General features: G+C 35.3%; 1 protein-coding gene across 1 annotated transcript in view; it reads right to left on the bottom strand.

Annotated features, from left to right (window-relative positions):
- fab1 (1-phosphatidylinositol 3-phosphate 5-kinase fab1) overlaps window positions 1–23161 on the bottom strand; it is a 757444-nt gene that overhangs the window by 333453 nt on the left and 400830 nt on the right. The window contains exons 24-26 of the mRNA XM_090401892.1: window positions 22461–22639; window positions 16536–16649; window positions 8266–8371 (exon numbers count right to left, since the gene is read on the bottom strand). Of these exons, the coding sequence (XP_090258018.1) occupies window positions 8266–8371; window positions 16536–16649; window positions 22461–22639 (399 nt within the window). The remainder of the gene's footprint in view (window positions 1–8265; window positions 8372–16535; window positions 16650–22460; window positions 22640–23161) is intronic.

Below are 23161 nucleotides of genomic sequence, written 5' to 3'. Positions count from 1 at the left end.
TGAACAAATTGCTCAGACATGACCTCCTTTTAATAACCATGCTGTTTTTTTACAAAGTATAGATTGTCTATCAAAACATATCTTTATAGAAGTTCTTACTAATTTCTTTAAAACCTATACTCCAGAGATACCGACAGATCATAGTTAGACACACTGCTTATTGCACCACCCTAGTACAACAGAACTAAGATACATTATTTCCATTCCTGTGGTGTCTTTCCTGAGCTGGGCTATAAACATACAAGCATGTATTTTATATTATTATTATCATCTGTGGGAAGTACACACTATTGCACACAGTGCTCATCCAAGTGCCTTAAACTGATTCAATGTGTTTACATTCACCACACACTCAGGGAATGCATTCCACTCACCAACCGATCTCCATGTAAAGAACCTTCTCCTCACTCTTCTGCTCACACTCTCCTTATACAGTTTCCAGCGATGGCCTCTTGCTCTAATTCACTCTCCCATTCTATGAAAAATCTCTTCCTGATAACAACCCCAGATTAGCTTACATGTCTCAATCATATTCCCCCCCCCCTCCTCTTCATGAAAACCCAGGAAACAAATATGTGCACAATAATTCATATAAGGCCTAATCAAGGACTTATACAATGGCATCACACCTATTTCTGCATGTCAATTTCGCATCATTGCCATTATCCGACATGATGTTTTTTTCACAACTTGTGCATTGTGGCCCCTGAATATCATGTCCTTGATAACCATCACCCCTAGATCTCTCATCTCCTTTACTTCCTTTAAAGTTTCTCCAACAAGCATATATTTTGCATCCCATCGTTGCTTACCAAATCTCAAAACCTTACACTTTGGAACATAGAACTGATAGTTCCACTCACCTTCCCCTTCATGCAATCTATTCAAGTCCTCCTGTAAGGCCATAACATCCACTTGACTCTGCATTGCTCTACCCAATTTTGCATCATTTGCATATCACTAGTTAAATCCATTCCAATATCATTAACATACAAATTAAACAACAATGGTCCCACTGACCCCTGCAGTACACCATTAGTGACTTTCCTCTTTCGAGATACTGCATCCCCATAAACAACTTTCTGATACCTATCTGACAGCCAGTCACTGATCCAACTCGGAAGTCTGTTATCCAATCCCATGTTTCAATTTATTTAACAGTTTGTTGTGTGACAGTCTATCTAAAGCTTTTGCAAAATCCAAGTACAGCACTGTATATGCATCTTCCCTGTCAAGGGTTTATGTTACCTTGTCATAGTACATAAGTAAATTAGTAAAATATGTTCTCCTTTTAACAAACCTATGCTGATAACCACAGAGAATACTACTGCTGTTATCAACCCATTTCTGTATCCTACTTCTCACCAATCTCTCCAGTAACTTCACCAGAACTCCATATATATAGATTGACCTATAATTTGAAGTTACAGCCTTATCGCCACCTATATGCAGTGGAACAATTTTGCCCTCCTTCCACTCCCTTGGAACCAGTGCATATGTTGTAAGACTTTTTTCAACAAGTATACCAATTCCCTGGAACATTCTGTTAAGATGCATGGCGATGCATCATGAAATCCTATCGCCTTATTGACATCAGGTTATTTATTTCCTCATATACCTCCTGCTTACTCCCAATTAATCCATCCTCTCCTATGTCCTCTACATTCAAGTTATTCATGATTCCACCCTGATCAGGATGAAACACCCTTTTGAATTGATCACTGAATACCTCAACAATGTCTTCTGCAGCAGTTACCATTCTGCCATTTTCATCCATTAGCATCATCTTACCATGATCATTCTTCCTTCTACTTGCCAGATAGCTCTCTGGGGTTTTTCTTAGCCAGATTTGTCAATTTCTACTTGTACTTCACACCTGTTGTCTGTACTGAGTCACTCTCCTGGCTTGTTCTTTATACTCTTCATGTAACTGATTACACAGTCCAACACAATTTTTGCTGACTTTTATATGAGACTTGTTTTTTACTAATTTGGGTGCGTTGATTTCAAATATCAAACCCATTTTTCTCTATCATGTCAGATTTTTCCTCTATGGCATTTTCTTTTTGCTAATTTGTAAGTTTTTGATAGTTTTAAGGAGGCAGTACTATTTAGAGGATCAAAAAAAAAAATCGATTTTTTAATATTATTTTCTGAAAGTATGTACTTTTAAAAATATGTTCCTAACTTTTTATCAAGAAATTCGAAAAATTCCCGAAGATATAGCCTATTATTCAAAGCGGTGCGCAGATTAGAATCGGATCGCTCACTGCTCTCGCTTGTTAGTAAACGGATAAATGCATAAGAACTTGCAATGGCAAGTACTGGCGCTTTGAATGCGAGAGAGAGGCCGATAATTAGATACATAACTACTTAACAATATTCATTAAAAATTACAAGAATATTTATAAAAAAATAACAATTTTACTTGCACATGAGTTTCAGGGAATAAATTTTTGTTTGTAGCAATTTCTGCTGTGTGTTCTGTTTTGGCAATCCCTTTGAATACTCCAACAGTAGTCGGCCATCATGTGAGAATCCCATCTTCCTTGGTACTGATCTTCCATAGTTTTTAAGTCTTGATGAAATCTTTCGCCTTGTTCAGCATTTACAGCACCTAAATTCTCGGGAAATCTATCAAAATTCATTTCCTATACATTCTGTATAGGAAATGAAGCTTTATGCTCATGTTGCAACCTAGGCGCTGGAAATTTTCAAGCATTGTTTCCACTAGATCTTTGTAAGTGCATGCTTTTTTTGTTTCCAAGAAAATTATTCGCAACCATTGTAAATGAAGTCCAGGCCTCTTTCTCAATTTCGTTCATAGAGTTGATGAAATTGAAGTTCTAATTTGCAGTCCATCAAATACACCAGCTTTAATTTTTTCATAACTAAGTCGTGGAAATTTTTCACATATGTATTGGAAATAGTCACCTTGTAAATCTAAAGCTTTAACATACTGCTTCATAAGACCTAGTCTGATGTATAGAGATGGAAAAATGATTTTTTCTCTGTCGATTAAAGGTTGATTTATAACATTCTGTTCTCCAACATTTAAGGATATTCTAAGAGGCCAATGTTTCTGACTCCAGTGTTGGTTTCTAGCTCGACTATCCCAGAAGCATAGAAAACACAGAAACTTTGTATATCCTCTTTGAAAGCCAAGTAAAAAGTTCACCATTTTAAGATCCACACAGATGATCCAGTTATGGTCTGTATATTTTAATAACTTCAGAACCTTTTTAATGTCCTCATATGTTTCCTTTAAGTGGACTGAATAGCCAATAGGAATTGAGACATATACATTCCCATTGTGTAGTAAGACACACTTGAGACTTCTGCTTGAACTGTCGATAAATAAACGCCACTCATTTGGATGATATTGTACAACACTCATTTCAGTTAGTAAACCTGACACACTGTTACAGTAAACAAACCCACACTCGTTTTTAAAATATTGTACAAGATTACTTCCCTGCTACGATAAAAAGTTATCTTCGTATCTTGCTCCAGTAAGTTTTTTTCATTTAATCTTGAAGCTAACAATTCCGATGATTCCTTTGATAGGCCCAAATCTCTTACTAAGTCATTCAATTCTACTTGAGTAAAACGTTGCGGTCCAGAACTAGAAATTAAATTTTCATTGTCTAAATGAACATCCGGGTCTTGCTCCTTAAGAACATCTGGCATATCCTGATCATGCTTGTTCTCAAGTAAAGGAAGTCCTTTATAAATTGGCATGGCTATTTCATTGGAATGAGCAACTGGCCGAATTGCTAAGTCGAGATTTGGATACACAATTTTTTTCTTATTCTTTTTATTATAACCAGAAGTCTGAACTAAACAAAAATAGCAATCATCTATGTGATTTTTCGGTTCACGCCAAATCATTGGAATGCCAAAAGCTAATTTTTGGCATTTTCCCTTGCTCCACTGTCGTAAATTTTCTACACATGACTTACACACTTTATTTGGAGTCCATGACTTGTCCTGATCTGCAATTTTTACATCAAAGTATGCAAAGTACACTTTCTTAACGAAATCAGTGATATTTGTCTTTGACTGGGAACAGTAAAGCTGCCACAAATGTAGCAGAAGGAATCTATACTATTGACACAATTTCGAGTAGTAGACATGATGTATTTTCTTCACTGCCGACTAACATGCAATTAACAAGACAAAAAAAAAACAGAGACTTTATTGAAACGTTATAAGCGCTCATCATACTTTCACAATCGATTAACGATTGACTGATTTCGATCGTTCTTTGTCCGCTATGATGCATATAGCATTCATTTGTTTCAGGCAGTCGTCATCGCCTACTTTTCATCACCTAAATGTATTAGTAAATGTTAAAGTTACCAAGCTATTTTAAACCTGGTTTTACTCCATTTCCCAAGTAAGCAAACAGACAAACAAGTCAAGTTTGCACCTGCAAGTGTTGCAAGACAAAGGCAACTCATGGTAAAACTAGTATAAGCTCTGATCACTAATCTTAATATTTACCCTTAATGCAAAGCACATCTCCTAGAGGAGATGTATGATGTTTTGTATTAAAGGCAAGGGGGCCACTACCCAGACTGGTTTCGACCTTTACTGAGGTCTCATCAGTGGGAGCCAGGCTAAAAATACCAAGATTTTAGTAATACAGAGCTCATAAGTATTTTACCAGAACAAGTTACCATCTACCTGTAGGATCAGCTAGACTTGCAACACTTGCAGGCGCAAAATTGACTTGTTTGTCTGTTTGCTTACTTGGGAAATGGAGTAAAACCAGGTTTAAAATAGCTTGGTAACTTTAACATTTACTATACCCAAGGTAAAATACTTTCTACTAAATGTATTAGGTCGGTTATCGGCCTCTCTCGCATTCAACACACCAGTACGTGCCGTTGCAGGTTCTTACGCATTTATTCGTTTACTAACAAGCGAGAGCAGTGAGTGCTCCGATTCTGATCTGCACACTGCTTTGAATAATAGGCTATATCTTCGGGAATTTTTCGAATGTCTTGATAAAAAGTTAGGAACAGATTTTTAAAAGTATATACTTTTAGAAAATAATATTAAAAAATCGATTTTTTTGATCCTCTAAATAGTACTGCCTCCTAAAAACTATCAAAAACTTACAAATTAGCAAACAGAAAATGTCATAGAGGAAAAACCTGACGTGATAGAGAAAAATGGGTTTGATATTTGAAATCAGCACACCCAAATTAGTAAAAAACAAGTGTCTGATCATAATCAGCAGAAATTTTTTTTTTTTTTTGTTGGCCAGTGTTATTATCATTATTCATCTTGTACTGCCTCCAAAGTATCATCTTCTTTCATATTTCATGCTTAAGCTCATCTATTTTACACCTACCTACCTTATTCAGCCTTTTGATCTTTGGAATATATTCACATATTGATGCTATTATGCATTTTTTTGTCAGTTTCTAAGCAGCATTTATTTCCTTACCGCTCAATTCCACGTAAGCTTGTCATAATCACCAGCCTTATAATTCCACATATATCCTTTCCTCACAAAAATCTGCATATGGCTAGCCACAACCAAGATGATCACTTCATATCACTCTTAGCTACTGGAGGAAAGTGTGAAACCTCACTCGCAACTGATAAAATGATTAGATGAAATGATATCTCTCAAGAACTAGAGAAATTCATTTTCCTTATTCCCAAAATGCTCTCTCCTCATTCGAATTTATACTGCCATAATTAAAATCATCCATGATAATTATCCTTCCCTTGTTCACTAATCTAAGTTGTCTATATGTTTCTTCATCAACATTCTCCATATTTCTGGGCATATAGTAACATACGACTAAATATTTTCCTGTCAACCTCCATACTACACCACACTGGCTCATAACCACTGCCACTACTTTTCTTTTTCATGTCTATTTTATGTGGACATAATTCCCCTGCTATCATAAGCAGCACTCCCCCCCCCTCCCTTCTTGTCCTTTCTATCCTCACAAAAAATACTCTATCCTTCCATTTCTATTCCTGTTAGAATATCATCTTCATTCAACAATGTTTCACTTACTCCAATGATTTTGGGGTGAATAAATTCAATTAGTGAAACCATTTCATATCCCTTATTTCTGATACTTTTGGCATTTGTAAACAAACACAGTAATTCCTTTTTAGGTGTTTATAACTAGTTCTTTCCAAGCAACTTGTTGGTTGTGATTTATCCACCACACCTGCCCAATCACCTTTATCACCACTTACCACATATATTTGCTTGGTCTCAAATTTCCCACCCATATTGCAATATACTCCATCTTCATACACACATTCATTGCTACTTTCAAGATCTCCTCTCCCTGTGCCTTTTCAATGTCAGACTTTGAAAGCACAAAATGTTGCAAACTTGCCTCCTGCCTAAATGGCAGTCGATGCTTCTGGTCCCTTGTCTTGTCCATTGGGCACAACTTTTGCCCACCCAGGTTTCTGTCACGCTCACACCCTTAATGATACTGTTGTCACCTCACCAAAAGACAAGGCCAGCTTACTGGCATCACTCTTCTTTCCAATTCCTGCATTGATGACCTGTGCAAAATTCCCTCCACTCCACAAAGAATGGCTCCCTTCATGTCTCCCTTAGTCTTCCAACAAATTGTAATCTGAAGAATCATAATAACCTGAACACAAACAAGGCATGTGGTCCTGATGGTATCCCACCTATTGTGTTAAAAAATTGTGCTCCATAACTAACAACTATCCTGTATCGCCTCTTCAATCTGTCCTATTCAACTGGCATCTACCCTAAAATATGGAAACAGGTCCACATCTAGCCATCCCAAAAAAAGGTGATAAAATTCAACCAACAAACTACCGTCCAATTGCTCTCACTTTTGTTCTCTCAAAAATTATGGAGGTCATCAACAACCAACTCTTGAACCACCTAGAGCCATATCAGCTGATCAGCAACCGGTAGTATGGATTCTGATACTTGTGATCTACAGCTGAACTTCTTGCATTCACCACCCAACTATGGACTCAGGCTAAGGAGAAATTTGGAGAAACTAACATGGTTGCCCTCAACATTTCAAATGCATTTAATCAGGTTTGGCACAGGAGCCTACTCACCAAACTCACATCCTATGGTCTGCCATCCTCACTCTGCAACTGGATCGCCAACTTTTTCACTGGTCACTCACTATGTGTCATGGTATATGGTTTACTCTCCCCACCAATGCAGGAGTACCCCAGGATTCTGTTCTTTCATCCACTCTTTTCCTCTTGTATATAAATGACGTGCTCTCACAGACTTCCAATCCTATCCATAGCTTGGCTGTTGACATTACACTCCATTTCTCCTTTGAATTCAACAAACTTTCTAGTGTGCAAGTGTTAGAATCCTGAAGATCTACCATGACTAGGAATCTAAACTCAGATCTCCTAGATATATCCCAGTAGGGCAAGGACAACCTTGTAAACGTCAATGCCACCAAAACTCAGTTCTGTCTGGTCTCTCACAAGAAAGTTTACATCTCTTCCCCCCCCCCCCTTCAGTAATATAAAGATATCGAAACATGATCAGATTGCTCTTCTTGGACTGACGTGCTTCTCTGATCTTTCCTGGCATAACCATATTTCAACTATAGCTTCTGCAGCTGCCAAAAACTTAATGTACTTTTTTGCACAAGACACTACTTCACACCTTCGCAGCTGCTAACTCTATACAAAGTCCCAGTCTACAAAGCCATGGTTTATTGCTCCCATATTTGGGCTTGGTGTACCAAAACGTCCAATGCCTGAATTATCCTACTCATTCTCCCTCCTCCATATGTAGACCTTATGGACTCTATCATTTCATGGAGAACAGTTCTATCAATGTGTTACACAGCTTGTAATCTATTTATCCCAAAATGCATAACTAACTTAAACAGATCCAATGGTCTACGTTTATCCCCTTTGTAGGAGGTAGCTTTTTAAATCAGTTAATCATTCCAAACTTTAATTTATTTAATTGTGTATATATAAGTTTTTAGTTATCTTACATTAGCAATTTAGGTGGTGCCTTTTGGAATTGTCAGTTATTCTTCAATTAGAATTTTTATATGTATTGAAGATGACTTTTTGATACTTAGGTGAAAATTATACCAATAAAATAATATTTTATGTGAGTTTATTCCGATATTATAATGTATTTAAATTTATAATTATACTGATGTGTTAATTCACTTGTTTTCCACCAATAAGTTATCAGAAAAGTTTATGATGTATTGATGCAGACCATATTTTTGATGAGCTTACCTTCTGCAAGTCAATAAGAGCATTTATGTCTTCACATCTAGAGCCCTGGCAGTCTTGCTTAATGGTATACAGTTTCTCATGAACACAGCTGTACACACCATAACCACTATAAGAAACAGTAAACAAAAGAACCATTAATGAATGTTAATGCATTGAAAAAAACATAATGCTTATCAATTAGTTTCTAGAACAAACTACAAGAAATCTAGGAGTTTCACTCTAATAATCTACTTGCCATAATTCAAAAACATGTTGGTTGACCAACAGTAAGTGGAAGCACATAAAGTGCTTTCTTTTCTGAAGATTTATTTACAAAATTGAAGATAATGTATAATGGTTAACTGATTTCATAGAGAGTATTTGATATTTATAAGTAATATCACATGCATATCAAATTGAAATTTATTTTTCATTTTTGTTAAAATGGAGAACATTATGGATCTATCCCTATTTTATATTGATGAACCCTTAATATCCTCTATTATAAAATCTTACTTATGATAAATTGAAGTCTGTCAGCTCTATACTGCAATAATAACAATTATTTATTTATTTTGAATTTTCATGAAAGACAAATTTTGAAGACAAAATTTCTTGAAGCTTTATGTAAAAGAGCATGTAACTTTTTTTTTAAAATGCTTACACACATTAAGCAAATATTAAAATATATATATATATATATATATATATATATATATATATATATATATATATATATATATATATATATATATATATATATATATATATATATTTCATTGTGTTATCCATGTAAACAGTTAACATACCCTTTCAAAATGACCCATAGAAGTAAAAAACAAAAGGGACACTTATAGTTTATATTTGCACCTGCATTCTGTTTTCACATGTGCAGTTTTGAGTAACAAGCAGATATTTCACCATAATAATTTTATTTGTTATCACCATTTGTTATCACCTTTCAGAAATGCTTTTAGTAATCAGAGGGATATGGCATCCCATCAAAAATGTAAGCGAGAAACTTCTAATTTTTATAATATCTATGGCCACACTTAGTGTTGCCAATTTAGCTCTTTTGGAGCTAGATCTAACTCTTTTTTTTCCTTCCCTAGCTCCAAAATTTTTAATCTAGCACCTAACTCCAAATCTAGCTCCTTCAGAACTAGTTTCAGCTCTTTTTAGCTGTTTTTATAACTTCCTGTTAAAGAAATTGTTTTAAAAGTTTTCCAGATGTTTGCATTTGATAAGGAATTGTATTGCACGGTTGGTATGAGCATCGTATACGTTTCAAATGCATGATGACGTCAGTCAGTCACATGGCCCTACAGTCTGCCATTTTTTCATTTTAAAGTTGATAGCATCGCTACAAGTTAGTCTTTGCACTTCTGGTTGGTAGTTACGATAGTGAGTGGGAAGTTTTCAAAGACTGATCGTAATTCGTTGCAGTAAAGAGTTGTATACCATTCTTCAAAAATGAGCAAAGAGAAAAATAAAGCTTACAAGCAAAAATTTAGGAGGGAGTGGTTGCAAATGGGAATGTTTAGTAAATGGTTGTGAAGTTCCTGGTGACGCTACAAAAGGCCACTATAAGTTTTGCAGATGTGACATAGCTACTAAATATTGTCAGCTTGTAAAGTATAGCAAAACTAAGAAACATCTTGCTGCAGTTCCATATAAGGCTGTTCCTATTACAAATATGCTTGTGAAAAAGTCTGATGAGGCTGCGAACTTTGAAGGTAGATTAACATTATTTCTTTGTTGTCATTCATCATTCAATAGTTGCGATCATCTAGTAGATCTTTGCAAAAATATCATCCCAGACAGTCAAATTATGCCAAAGGTAAAAATGCACCGAACTAAGTGCTCTGCAATTGTAAAGAATATTCGAAGTGAGCATTTTGAAGAAGATCTAATTGCGGATACTGGAGATGAAAATTTCAGCTTGCTAATAGATGAATCGAATGATATCACAGAGAATAAGATTTTAGGAATGGCCATCATTTATTATAGCAGGAAATTCAACAAAATTATGCATACATTTCTGAGCATGGTGGTTCTAGAAAAGTGTGACACTAGTGGTATTGTGGCTACACTGAAAAAAGCTCTTGACCAAGAAACCATTAAAAATCTCATTACAATCTCACAGACAATGCCAGTGTTATGGTTGGTGTCAATAATGGCGTTTATGAACAACTGAAGGCATATATTCCCACCTTAATTTTAATTAGATGTGTATGCCATTCATTACAACTGGCAATGTCTCACACTTGTGTAGAATCTCTCCCGGGAAAATTGGAATTTTTTGTTGCCGAAACGTACAAGTAGTTTTCACATTCTTTTTCAAGACAAGCAGCATACAAAGAGTGTATCAAACTATCAACAAAAATGATGCTCCTCTGAAAATTGTAAGCAATTGTGCAACAAGGTCTCTCCATTGAACCTGCAGTAGACAGAATTTTCAGCCAGTGGTTGGAATTAAAAACTCACTTCGAAGTCGTAAGTGTGACTGAGAAATGTTGCAAAGCTCAAATTTTGTGGGAGATGTACAAAGATGAAAGGAATTTGTTGTATCTTTTATTTTTGCATCCTGTTCTATTTCAAGTTCAGCAAGTTAACAAAATTTTCACATCTAACAATGCAGATAAGATGAGATTATTTGAAGACCTTTCTCGTTTGATTCGCTCTATTGCTAATATGTTAGTGCTACCATCATCCACAGTCGACCCTCTAGAGTCAGAGATTGATGACTATTTGGATCCCAGTCCAAATCTTGGTTACAGATTTGAAAGAAAAATTCCAGAGTTGATGATACAAAAGAAAATAACGCAAAATGATGAGCGAAATTTTAGAAGTAGAGCAAGACAGTTTCTTCTCGGTCTCTTCAAACAGCTTAAGCAAAGGTTACCTGAAAACTTGAATATTTTAAGAATGATGTCTTCTTTTTCTGTTGACAATATCCTAAAACATATAAAAGAACCTGCTACTCCTGTCTTAGAAATAATGCTGAAAACAGAAAAAGATGTTGCTGCTGCTGAATACCAGTACAATACTATCCACTTAAATAAATGGACAAATATAGAAAACACTGACCTATTCTGGACTGAAGTACGAGAATATAAAGATGCATCTGGAATGAATCCATTTAAAGAAATTGCTCAGTGTGCAATAAATTTATTAATACTTCCAAATTCTAATGCAGAAATTGAACGAATTTTTAGTTCCATGAATGTAGTTAAAACTAAATTAAGAAACAAGATGGAATTGCCAATGCTGACAGCTATTTTGTCAGTCAAGTATGGCCTCAGGCGTAACAACAGGTGCTGTACAGACTATCATTTACCAGCTTCTACACCGAGTAATATCGGAACAATGGTCAAGCTAAGTGAAAATGTGGGTGAATTAAGCACAGAAGACCACATGGAAGATGTATTTAGCCACTTATATGCAAGTATCACTTCAACTTGAATACAGTAACTTAAAAGTATCAGATACTACTTTTAAAATTTTAGCTTCCAATTTTTATTTTTAACCCCTTTTTAGCTCTTTTTTTTTTAGATTTAGCTGTTTTTAGTAATTTTCATTTGGCAACACTAGCCACACTAGTCTGCTTTCACTACAAAAAATATCATTAAGAGAAAAGTTATCACCACAATACACAACTAAAACGTTATGTTGTTCAAGTTTTATTATTACGCCCTCCATGGAGTCAGCAGACTCATTGTGGGAAGTTAATTTTACTGACAACATATTTATCATATCGAATTGTAAAATTCTTAACACTCCTTTCATTAACAACACATTCTGGTAATGCATTCCAGTCACTGACAATTCTCATTGTAAAAAATTAAAAAATCTACTCCTTACACCCCTCTTCACCATACTCTCATATAACTTCCAGGGATGACCTCTGGTTTTTTTTCCCTCTTGCCTTCTACTTGTTTTAAAATCTCATCTGGATTAATATGATAAAATCCTTTCACTAACTTAAATGTCTCTATCATATCACCTCTTTTCCTCCTATCCACTAAACTCTGCAATCCACATTTTTTCAATCTCTCTCTCTCTCTCTGTAGTCAGTAGTCCAAAGTCCTGATATTATCTTAGTTATTTGCCTCTGGACCCTCTCCAATGTTTCCACATCACACTGAAAACCAGGTGACCAGATTTGACCACAAAAGTCCAAGTGGGGTCTGACAAGTTCTTTATACAGTGCCACAACCACTTGCTTAACACTATATGTTAGAGTATTTCTTATCATAGCAACACAACGATGGTCAGCCTTTGCAACACTAGCAACATGCCCTCTAAACTTCAGTCTACTATCAACCGTCACTCCCAAATCTCTAATCTCATCCACTTCCTGCAGTGCGACACCATCGAATATAGTACACAGCCTTATATTTCTGCACCTTCAAAATGTAACACCTTACACTTACTGATATTAACACTACAACCCCACTCCTTTGTTCAGGGGTAAAAAGTCTATTCAATATTCCTGAAGGGAATTAACATCAGCAGGGCTACTTATAATTCTTCCTATAATTCTAAGAGAGAATACATTGCAGAACTATACGATCACAGAAGCAGATCAGAAATCCTTAAAATTGATGAAGAGAATGAAGGACCGGAACTACTTGATGAAAAGATAGAAAATGCAATAGATAGTTTGCCAAATGGGAAAACACCAGGAGATGATAACATACTGACAGAAATAATTAAAAAATTGCGAAAAGATGGAAGGAATTGTTTGAAAGACATTATAAAGAATATATACAACACAGGGAAGATACTAGAGGATTTCAAGAAATCGGTCTGCCTTTCGATCCCAAAAAGCAACAACACACATATAGATGTGAAGAGTATAGAACTTTAAGTCTAATCTAATATAGATAATAAAAAACCAAATACATGCAAAAATAAAAAACCAAATTAGTGAAACAGAATGGTTTTGTGGAAGGAAAAGGCACAATAAATGTCATCTCAACCTATCTTGTATAACTGAAACAACAAATTAGGAAGACTGGTGCATCTATGTTTTATAGACTTCCATACGACATTTGACAGAGTCAAGCACAATAAATTATTTGAAATCCTTAAAGAGTATGACATTGACAAAAACGACCTGAAAATAATCTCACAACTGTACTGGGAACAGAAAGCTGGCTTGCAAGGAGATGAGAAGACCAGCATACAGCATATCGTCATAAGATATGCTGATGATACTGTAAATATGCTGACAATAATGTTCATAGCTGATTCAAATACAGGATTGGAAGAAATGCTAACCAAGATAATCCAAAATGGAAAGGAGTATGGAACAGAATTAAACCTTAAAAAGACCAAACACATAACAATAAATAAAGGAAGTACAATGAAAAGCAAACTGGGAGTACTAGGTCATAACATACAACAAGTAGAAACATGCAATTACCTCGGATATATATTCACAGAGACTGGGAAAGGAAAGAAGAAATACAAACCAGAATCTGAAAAGCAAAAGCAGCCTTCTGGAATAATGGATACATCTGCAGTATTGATATTGACAGCAAAACAAAACTAAGAATAATCAAAATATACATGTGGTCCGTCTTAAATTACAGATATTAAATTACAAATAACAGGATATTAGATAAATGGACAAAGATAAGAATACAAGCATTCGAGTTGTGGTGCTATAGAAGAGCCCTCAAAATTTCATGGAGAAATAAAATAACAAATGTAGAGGTGCTATGAATGATGAACACGAAGAACCAACTAGTCAGAGACATCATGAATAGGAAGATGAAAATGGCCATATATATAATGAGAGAGTCAGCTGGAGAATTGAGTCAAGTAATTTTAGAAGGAAAGATAGAGGGAACAAGAACAAGGGGAAGGAGAAGGAGAACATGGATAGATGATGTTCTGGAATGGACAAAAACTAAATTATATGGCGACATCAAAAGAATGGCAGAAAATAGAGCAATGTGGAAATCGATAATTGCAAACCTTCAATATGAAGATGCCACCTAAGAAGAAGCTTCATCATACATATTTGTCTTGACATTCATTTCTAATCATGGGTTTTTATATCACAGTATATACATAATGTCTGTATAAACAGTTACAGTTTTCAACTAAATTATTCCAACTGTTGTTTTTGGAAAACTTATAACATATTCCAAAAATAGAGCCAAAACTGGGGATCTAAAATGTTTAAAGGTGCAGGGGGTGAAGATATTCTTCTTGAGATAAGCAGGACTAAACTTAAGAAGTTCAAAGGACTGATGGAACTGATGTTGTAACCCAACATAATGCTGAGTGACACATTTTGGTGAAGTCTAGCTGGTTTACAGCAATCAAATCTTAAGTCTTCATCTTCGCATTGGTGGGCCTGTTAGTATATACCCTCTGGGTATATACTAACAGGATATACCTTGGATATACCCTCTGGGCCAACAGACAAAAAAACCATTTAGACTGCAGGAGTGCTAACATAGGTAGAGATTGAAGTGTGGCATCCACATCCTTCAACAGAAAGACCAAGTTTATATGGCAATTACTAGGCACTAGGGTGAAATTATCTGCTAGTTATTAGATAACTTTCATCACCTGGTGTGATTACATCACTTTGATTAGTGGAAGCTTAAAGTGGCTAAAAACCATGTTTGGACTCCAAAGTCAAACCAAGTTTATTTTTGCTTAATTTCTTCCAGCTTGTGAGTGATGTTTTCAGAAGGATGTTAGATATCATGAGATGACTCAACATTTATTCTTTTCAATGGCATAACTTTTAGTTATTCAACAGACCACATGCTAGACAGTATACTAGATGAATCTGAATAGTAACAATTTGAAAGGCTTGCAGACCTAATTCTCTTAACAGACACTCAAATTTTAGCTTCACACACTTACTCATCTCACTTTTCCTAATGATGCACTTATGCCTCTTTCAAATTGTACATATGCTTAGTCTGATAATATATGCCAGAGAATTTCTAATTAGAACCTCCTCTTTTTCATCTTATTTGTGTAAAACTCTCTTTGCTCTATTCCATCAGATTCATTTCTACCACTCTTGTATACCACCAACCATTCTGACCCCCCTCGAAATGTTGATTTTCTGATCCAACTTTTCTAATAATGAAGTAAGTAAGTAAATCCAACTGGGTTCCTTTTCCAAAAGCAATACAGTAAAAGTTCCTTTTCCAAAATGATATACAGTAAATGTGAGGAAGCTAGGTCCAAATAAGACTAAAAAGTAGCTTCACAAAAGTTGAGCAAAGACATTGAGAAGAATATAAAAGATGTTTTATTCTTATCAATGTCTTTGTTCGGAATGGTTGGTGGTATACCCCTCTTATATACCACCAACCATTCTGATTCCCCCTCCCCTTTGAAATGTTGATTTTCTGATCCAACTTTTCTAATAATGAAGTAAGTAAGTAAATCCAACTGGGTTCCTTTTCCAAAAGCAATGATTCAGCAGATAAAGATGCCAATGCATTTGCTAACACCAATAAACTCACATAAATTGTTTACAAATGCTTACAAGAACATAAGATAATCATAATTGCTCTTGAAACAAAACACTAGATCTTTTCCTCACTTCTTAAGGATGTTTTTATTTAGATTTCTTTTCTTATTCAACAACATCTACACAATTAATTCTTATTCACATGTTGTTTGGAGTGAATTTTGTGATTTCTGTTTCATTTCCTTGATTTTTGTGATTTCTGAACTTTAAGCTATACTAGTTGCATTACTGTTTTCAGTCTACTGATTCAAACATTTTGCACTGAATGCATAGCTGAAACAATTCTTATTGTTACCAATAATTTATTACACTATAAATCTTGCTCAGTCAGTTTTTGAATTCCATGAGGATATGAGGCATCTTTATCATGGGTTTTCAACTGAAGGTGAGATAGCTGGTCTCATGTGAAAGTAGTAGGGTTTTCCCTCCTGGAAACTCAGATATTTCATCCCACAAACAGGCAAACCGGTCCCATTCCTCTGCTGCATCTCACTAATGTGATCTAATTAAGTAAGTATTTAAGTCTATCTAAGTAAGTGTTTTATATCTGTAGATATATTAGATCACATTAGTGAGATGCAGCAGAGGAATGGCAAAGCAGCTGCATTAAATTGCCTAAAATCCTCTAATCAGGGGAATCAATCTGTATATATAGGTGTGTGTGTGTGTGTGTAGTTAAAAAATAAAGTCTGGAATTTACAATAATACAGAAAAACTTTTCAGAGAGTTTTTTATGCTTAAATTTACGAATGATTATTAAAATATTAATCCTTACGTGACAGCCAAGGTTTTAATTTCTTCAACAATAGTTGGAACTGGTATTGGATGATCCTGAATAACAATAGTAGGAGGAGGTACAGCCACTTCCCAAATGATGATAGGTGTATATCTAAGTAAATTTACATAAAAGTTTTGATATCAGACATGACAAGGATAGAAAAGTGAACGAAATAAGTATATTTTTAATTAATAATCAGTATTAAAATCATATTTAGAAGATAGTTTGATATTTAATATGAAAATCTTTAAATATACATAATGAGCCAAAAAAGTTTGAAACTGAATTTAAATGAGCAATGATATGGATAAGGAAAAACATTTTACCACATAAAAATTCATCACAGTTTTTAAGTTATTGTAATTTTTTATTTGTTGCTTAATTTATGGAAACCAATGTAGTACCACCTCCTCATGCACCTGAGTTTATTCATCCATATAGAAGTAGTATTGAGCCCCCCCATTACTAATTAGATAAGAATAACAATCCAACAATAGGAGCTAATGGAATATCAGAAGCTAAAAGAGTGTTCAAGTGTACTAGCTGTATAATCTGAATCTCAGCACAAGGAAGAAGATTCTACAAGAGTGGAAAGAATGTTATGATAATGCCAATACACAAAGGTGGTGAAAAGACTAATGAATCTTACTATCAATCTATCAGTATCTTTGGAGTGCTAGTGAAGATTTTGGAAAAGTTGGTAAGAGTTTGCATACAGAAGTAGACAAGGGGGAATGGATACACCATGACAGCTTTGGACTTTGCTAAAGCTTTTGACAGGATACATCATTGAATATTGTTGCCTAAGTTGGAAGATATGCAGTTAGATTATTAATTACTATCTTGAATAAGAGGATGGTTGACAGACAGATATCAAAAAATAGTGCATGGAGGTATGAGTCTGCAAGATTACAGGTGACCAGTGGTGTAATATAGGGATCAATCATTGGTCCACTGTTATCTAATTTTTAGACCAATGGTACTGGAAAGGATTCAACAGGAGATATTCAGCAGTTTGCTGATGATGCAAAGATAGGAGGTTAATCAGGAATGTGAATGACATACTGCTACACAGGTAAGCTCAAGGCTTTATTATTAGATCGTTCCACTTACCTCCCCATTGATTACAATCCACCAACTCACAAATTAGAAAACTCCATAGGCTCCTTAAGAAGGTCACTTCTTGGCCTGTGGAGATTACCAACAGACTAAAACCCTATAACTCTAGACCCCCCCCGCATATATGGGCTCCCAAAAATACACAAAGAAAATGTGCCATTACGTCCCATAGTGGATGGCATTGATTCCCCCACTTACAAACTAGCCAAGCATTTAGCCAAAGTGCTCTCACACTATACTGGCAATACACCATCACACATAAAAAACTCAGCCCACTTCAAAGCCAGTATAGAAAACCTTACACTCCAACATGATGACATAATGGTCAGTTTTGATGTCTCCTCCCTATTCACGAATGTCCCCCTCAAAGAAACCTTAGAGCTAATCCAAGCTAAATTTCCTCCCGATATCTCAGCCCTATTTCAGTTTACAATGAACTCAGGCTATTTCGTTTGGCAGGAAAAATTCTACAAACAGATAGAGGGGACAGCCATGGGTTCACCACTTTCCCCACCCTTGGCCAACTTCTTCATGGAGATATTTGAAGAGAAAGCCTTAAACTCAGCCCCACAAAAACCTACCATATGGCTTTGCTACGTTGATGATGTTTTCGCTATTTGGCCACATGGCCCGGATTCACTCCTCTCCTTCCTAACACACTTGAACAACCAACACCCTAGAATCAAATTCACCCTGGAAAAAGAGGAAAACAATAACCTCCCCTTCCTAGACACCCACCAACCTGATGGAACCTTGGTTTTCTCAGTTTATAGAAAACCCACCCATACAGGCAGATACATTCACCAACAATCCCACCCCCCCCTCACAACAATATGGAGTTATTAAAACATTATTCAACAGGGCAAAAATAATCTGTTCTAATGATCAAGCCCTAACCACTGAACTAAATCACATCCGTGACACTTTCTCAGCCAATGGCTACCCCCTCCAAAAAATACTTAACCCAGTTATCCACAACCCACCACCCCCTCCCCTTCACAAAAAAGATTACTCTAAATCCATCACTATTCCCTACATCAGAGGCACCTCGGAAAAAATCAATAAAATCTTAAAAAAAACATGACTTGACCACTTGTTACAGACCACATAGAAAACTGGCATCCCTTATCCGCTCCACCAAAGACCAACCACTTCCCCTAGACCTACCTGGTGTATACCAGGTCCCTTGCAGCTGTAAACTGTCCTACTTTGGCCAAACAGGCAGGACAGCAAATATCAGAATCTCAGAACACAAGGATTACATCCGATTTCACCAGTACAGCCACTCTGGGCTTACAGACCACGCTCTGGATACTCGCCACAGAATAAGATGGAAGAAAGCCACAGTAATACACCGCAGCAAGTTCAAGTATGAAAGACTATTCATGGAATCAGCCTCGGCCCTTAGGAACATGCCAAACCTCAACAAATTTGGATGCATGAAACTGCCCCAAATTTGGGAAACTTTTATCAGAAGAACCTCAGCCCAAAGGCCAAAAACTACCAATATAGCCTGCCAGGGGGCACCATCAGGACTTTAGGAAAACGCTAGCTTCCTAGCTTCAGTCTCATTTGCTGTTATTAGTACTTGTGTGCACGTGTCTTTGTAGTAAGTTCCCAAGAAGATGGCAACGTGACGTTCGCCGAAATATCAGAAAGTATATATTAAAGTTTATTTAATCTATATTTCTAGTATACGCTGTCAATTCCTTAAATATTAGTTATCATGACATACTGCACTGCCCTTGCAAAATGAATTGAATAGGTCAGAACCATGAGCATGTGAAAATGGCTGTCAGTTCAACGTTAGTAAATGTAAAGTTATGCAACTTGGTGTGATGAGATATCCAATGGCATATTATACTGATGGGATTATGCTAGAAGAAACTAACCAGGTTAAAGAACTTTAGTAGATAGGAGGTTGAAGTTCATGGGCCATATAGCCAAGATTGCAAACACAACTCAGGGTAACTGCAATATTGAATTGAACATTGACATATAAGGATAAGGAAGTCGGTTTGCTTCTTTACAAAGCCTTGATATGATCTCAAAGATCACTTTTTAATAATAGAATTTTCTGATTTGTGGAAGGTGGAGAAAGGACAAGGGTGCATCCATGAAAGTTGAGAATAAATACAGTCAAGAAAGGGTGATAGCTAGATTTTTCTCTCATAGAGTGGTTTGTGATTGGAATGGCTTGCATTAGGGGGTGGTGAGTGGATAGTGTGAATGAATTAAAGAATTCATTTCCAGAAACTGTTTATCAGAATCACACTGATGACATTTTTTTCATAATAAGTGGATAATCCATAAGAAATTCATTTCAGAAATAAAGACTGTTATTTGGAAATGAATTTTATTTATTTATTTTTTTGTTTTTAGTGAGTTTGGTGACTGCCATTCTGCACTTTGACTTTGGGTCTCAGGTTCATGTTGGGAGCATTGACTCTTGTTTAATAATAATGCTCATTAGCAAACCAAGTTCATTACTGCTTGAACACAATTTTTTGCAAGCATCCAATCAGTTGGCTTTCTGCTCATCAAGCAGTAGGGACCAAATTTCATGCAAATTTGTCTTTTTCCTAAGTCTATGGTAATTAAATTATCCCAGATAAGAAATTATATTTGGGATTTAATTCTTTATCCAAGTGTGAGCAAACATAATTTGCATGTAAAATATCTTCACAACTTGCTGGCCTAGTTAGTGTACCATACTCGTTCTCCAACCAACAAGTCACAGGGTTCAAATCCCACTGCGAGCATGGATGTTTGTGATTGTCTTTAGGTGGGAGATGAATTTTATTGCCCAGTGTGAGATCATTCCCGTGCTTATTGGGGACCTGAAGTGGCTTGAAAAAGGTCAATGTTTGGTCTCTAGAACAGGGTTTCTGGACTATATAAAAATAAATTTTAAAAAAATTACAAAAAAATGGGAAAAAAAATCCTTAGCCTACTGACAAGTACAAATGTATTATAGGTTTTCTAATAACCTTTCGTGAGTGGGAAATGACTTCTCATCATATGATGATGTGAAATCATTTTTTTTAATGTTGCTTCCACATGTTAAAGATTTTTTTTTCTTAGTTCAGTTCGATATATATTTTTGTATTTTTTAAATTCATTTTTTACAGTCTGGAAACCCTGCTCTAGAGACCAAACATGGAATTTTTTCCCTGTTTGAACCCACAACCTGTTGGTTGGAGAGTGGGTAAGCTAACTACTTTGCAAACCAGGTTGGCAAACAATAACATTTGCCTCCATATACAAAATGATGTGAAATAATTTTTTTTAATATTGCTTCCACATGTTAAAGATTTTTTTTTTTCTATTTTTATCAGTTCGATATATATTTTTGTATTTTTTAAATTCAATTTTTAGTCTGGAAACCCTGCTCTAGAGACCAAACATGGAATTTTTTCCCTGTTTGAACCCACAGCCTGTTGGTTGGAGAGTGGGTAAGCTAACTACTTTGCAAACCGGGTTGGCAAACAATAACATTTGCCTCCATATACAATATAATGCAAAGTCATGCATTACTTCATGTATATAATATGATGTGAAGTCATGTATAAACCTGAAAAAAATCTAGTGGATCAATGACTTGTGAAACCCTACTCTTCAGAATACTGCGGAAGGGAGGATTCTTCTCTCTTACATTCCCGAGTCTGTCAACAGAGTTTTTAAGAAGTTTCATCTTGTCATAATTTATGCCTTGTCATTTTTCTCATTTTGGATAAATTAGCCACTCTAGAGAGTGAACACCAATACTACATATTACAAAATCTTAAGTCTGGGCTCACAGAAGATCCTCTGGATGGATATGCTACAGAAGCTGTTTGAACATGAGTGTTTGTTCAAGGAGACTTTGAAGTCTTGTTACTTGTAATACAGAACTAATTTATTTTCATGACGCATGATCTTTATAGCACATGACACTTACCTTGAACAAATGACTAATTGCTGTAAGTTCTGCTTTGTTTGAATGCTTGCACAAGCAAGCACTAATTTAAGGCAAAGAACATATGTTAGTTTTGTCCAAAATATCTGAGTGATTTTTATTTATCAATTTATCAATAAAGAACTGTGTTATATATTTTCTCTTAATTAGGTGATTCTTATTACTACTTTGTAAAGAGGAAAACTAAATGGAAAAAGTTGATGGATAAATTTTTTTATTATATTTCTGTTACTATATATTAATAGGATTTTATACTTTTATTTTGCATTTGCTCAATAACTTCATGTTGTATTACAGTTCAATGTTTCTTGAAAATTTTTAAAAAGAAGAATAAAACTATACTTTTTTTTTTTTTTTTGAAATTTATGGGATAATCAAGTGGCCAAGCAAGACTGAGTGGCTGAGTGAGCAGGATACCCACTCTTCAACCAACAAGTTGTGGGTTCAAATCCCACTGGTAGCATGGATGTCTATAACAGCCAGCTCTGGATGAATTTATATAGCTCCTTGAGTTTATAAGGCTTACTTTTTTTTTTTTTTCTTGGAAATTCATGGGAGAGAAATGCTACAAGGTGACTGCATGTGCAAGGGAAGCATAAGCATGCCCTTCCAGTAAAATACAACAATGTACAAAACAAAGAAATCAAGTTATCTATGTGTACTGTATTGAAATTTGCATAAATCTTGTTGTGTATATTTTTACAATGATATGCCACTGATATACTTGCTGCTCATGCAAAACAAACATGCTCTACTTAATAGTTTTTGCAAAACTCTACTGTTATTCCTTTCCGAGAATATTATTATATAACAATATGGCAGGATGTCAGAACATAAATACTTACTTGAACGTTGCTACCATTTGCTTATAAGCAAAATATTGATAGTTGTCATGATGTAAGGAATGAGGACACTGTTCACCTAGTCCGCGGCGGCCATACTGATAACCTTGGAATCTGAGTTCAAGGTATTTAGCAAAAGACAATGACCATGTATCTTGAGACATACACATTACTGGACTTTCCTATTATAATAACAAAACTGATCAATTCTGCAATTACCTATTTTTAAAAATGTATGTTTTGACAATATAGCTAGATATAAGGAACAATCAATCAATCAATCCCCCCTTCCCCCTTAAATTATGGCATTATTATATTTGTTTGAAACAATCCATTAAAAGTCAAACATTTAATCTGCCACTTCAAACTAGAGACAGGTTTTGTTAACATAATTATATTAAAGTAGGACAAATCTTGAATATTTAGCACCACTCACTTCAACTATCACTTGTGGATAAACAATATGAATAAATACTTGTGTCCAGTAGATCCAGGTATTTATTAAAAAAAGTTTTAGGACATTAGTGCACTGAATTTTATGGTAGCATTAGTTCTCAAATACAAACAGAAAAATACAAGAAATGCATGTATAACTCTCAGTGATGTTAGCTTCTTGTTCTAACCCAAGGGTTCTCAAACTTTTTTTTTTCAAATAGAGTCCATGCTTGTGTTCAATTTTATACATTTCCTTTTCAATGATGATA

The sequence above is a fragment of the Typopeltis vanoorti genome, chromosome 12 (assembly GCF_054136105.1).
Source record: "Typopeltis vanoorti isolate ZY-2024b chromosome 12, IOZ_Tvanoo_1.0, whole genome shotgun sequence".
Taxonomy (NCBI): domain Eukaryota; kingdom Metazoa; phylum Arthropoda; class Arachnida; order Uropygi; family Thelyphonidae; genus Typopeltis; species Typopeltis vanoorti.
This window is presented reverse-complemented; position numbering and strand designations above follow the sequence as displayed.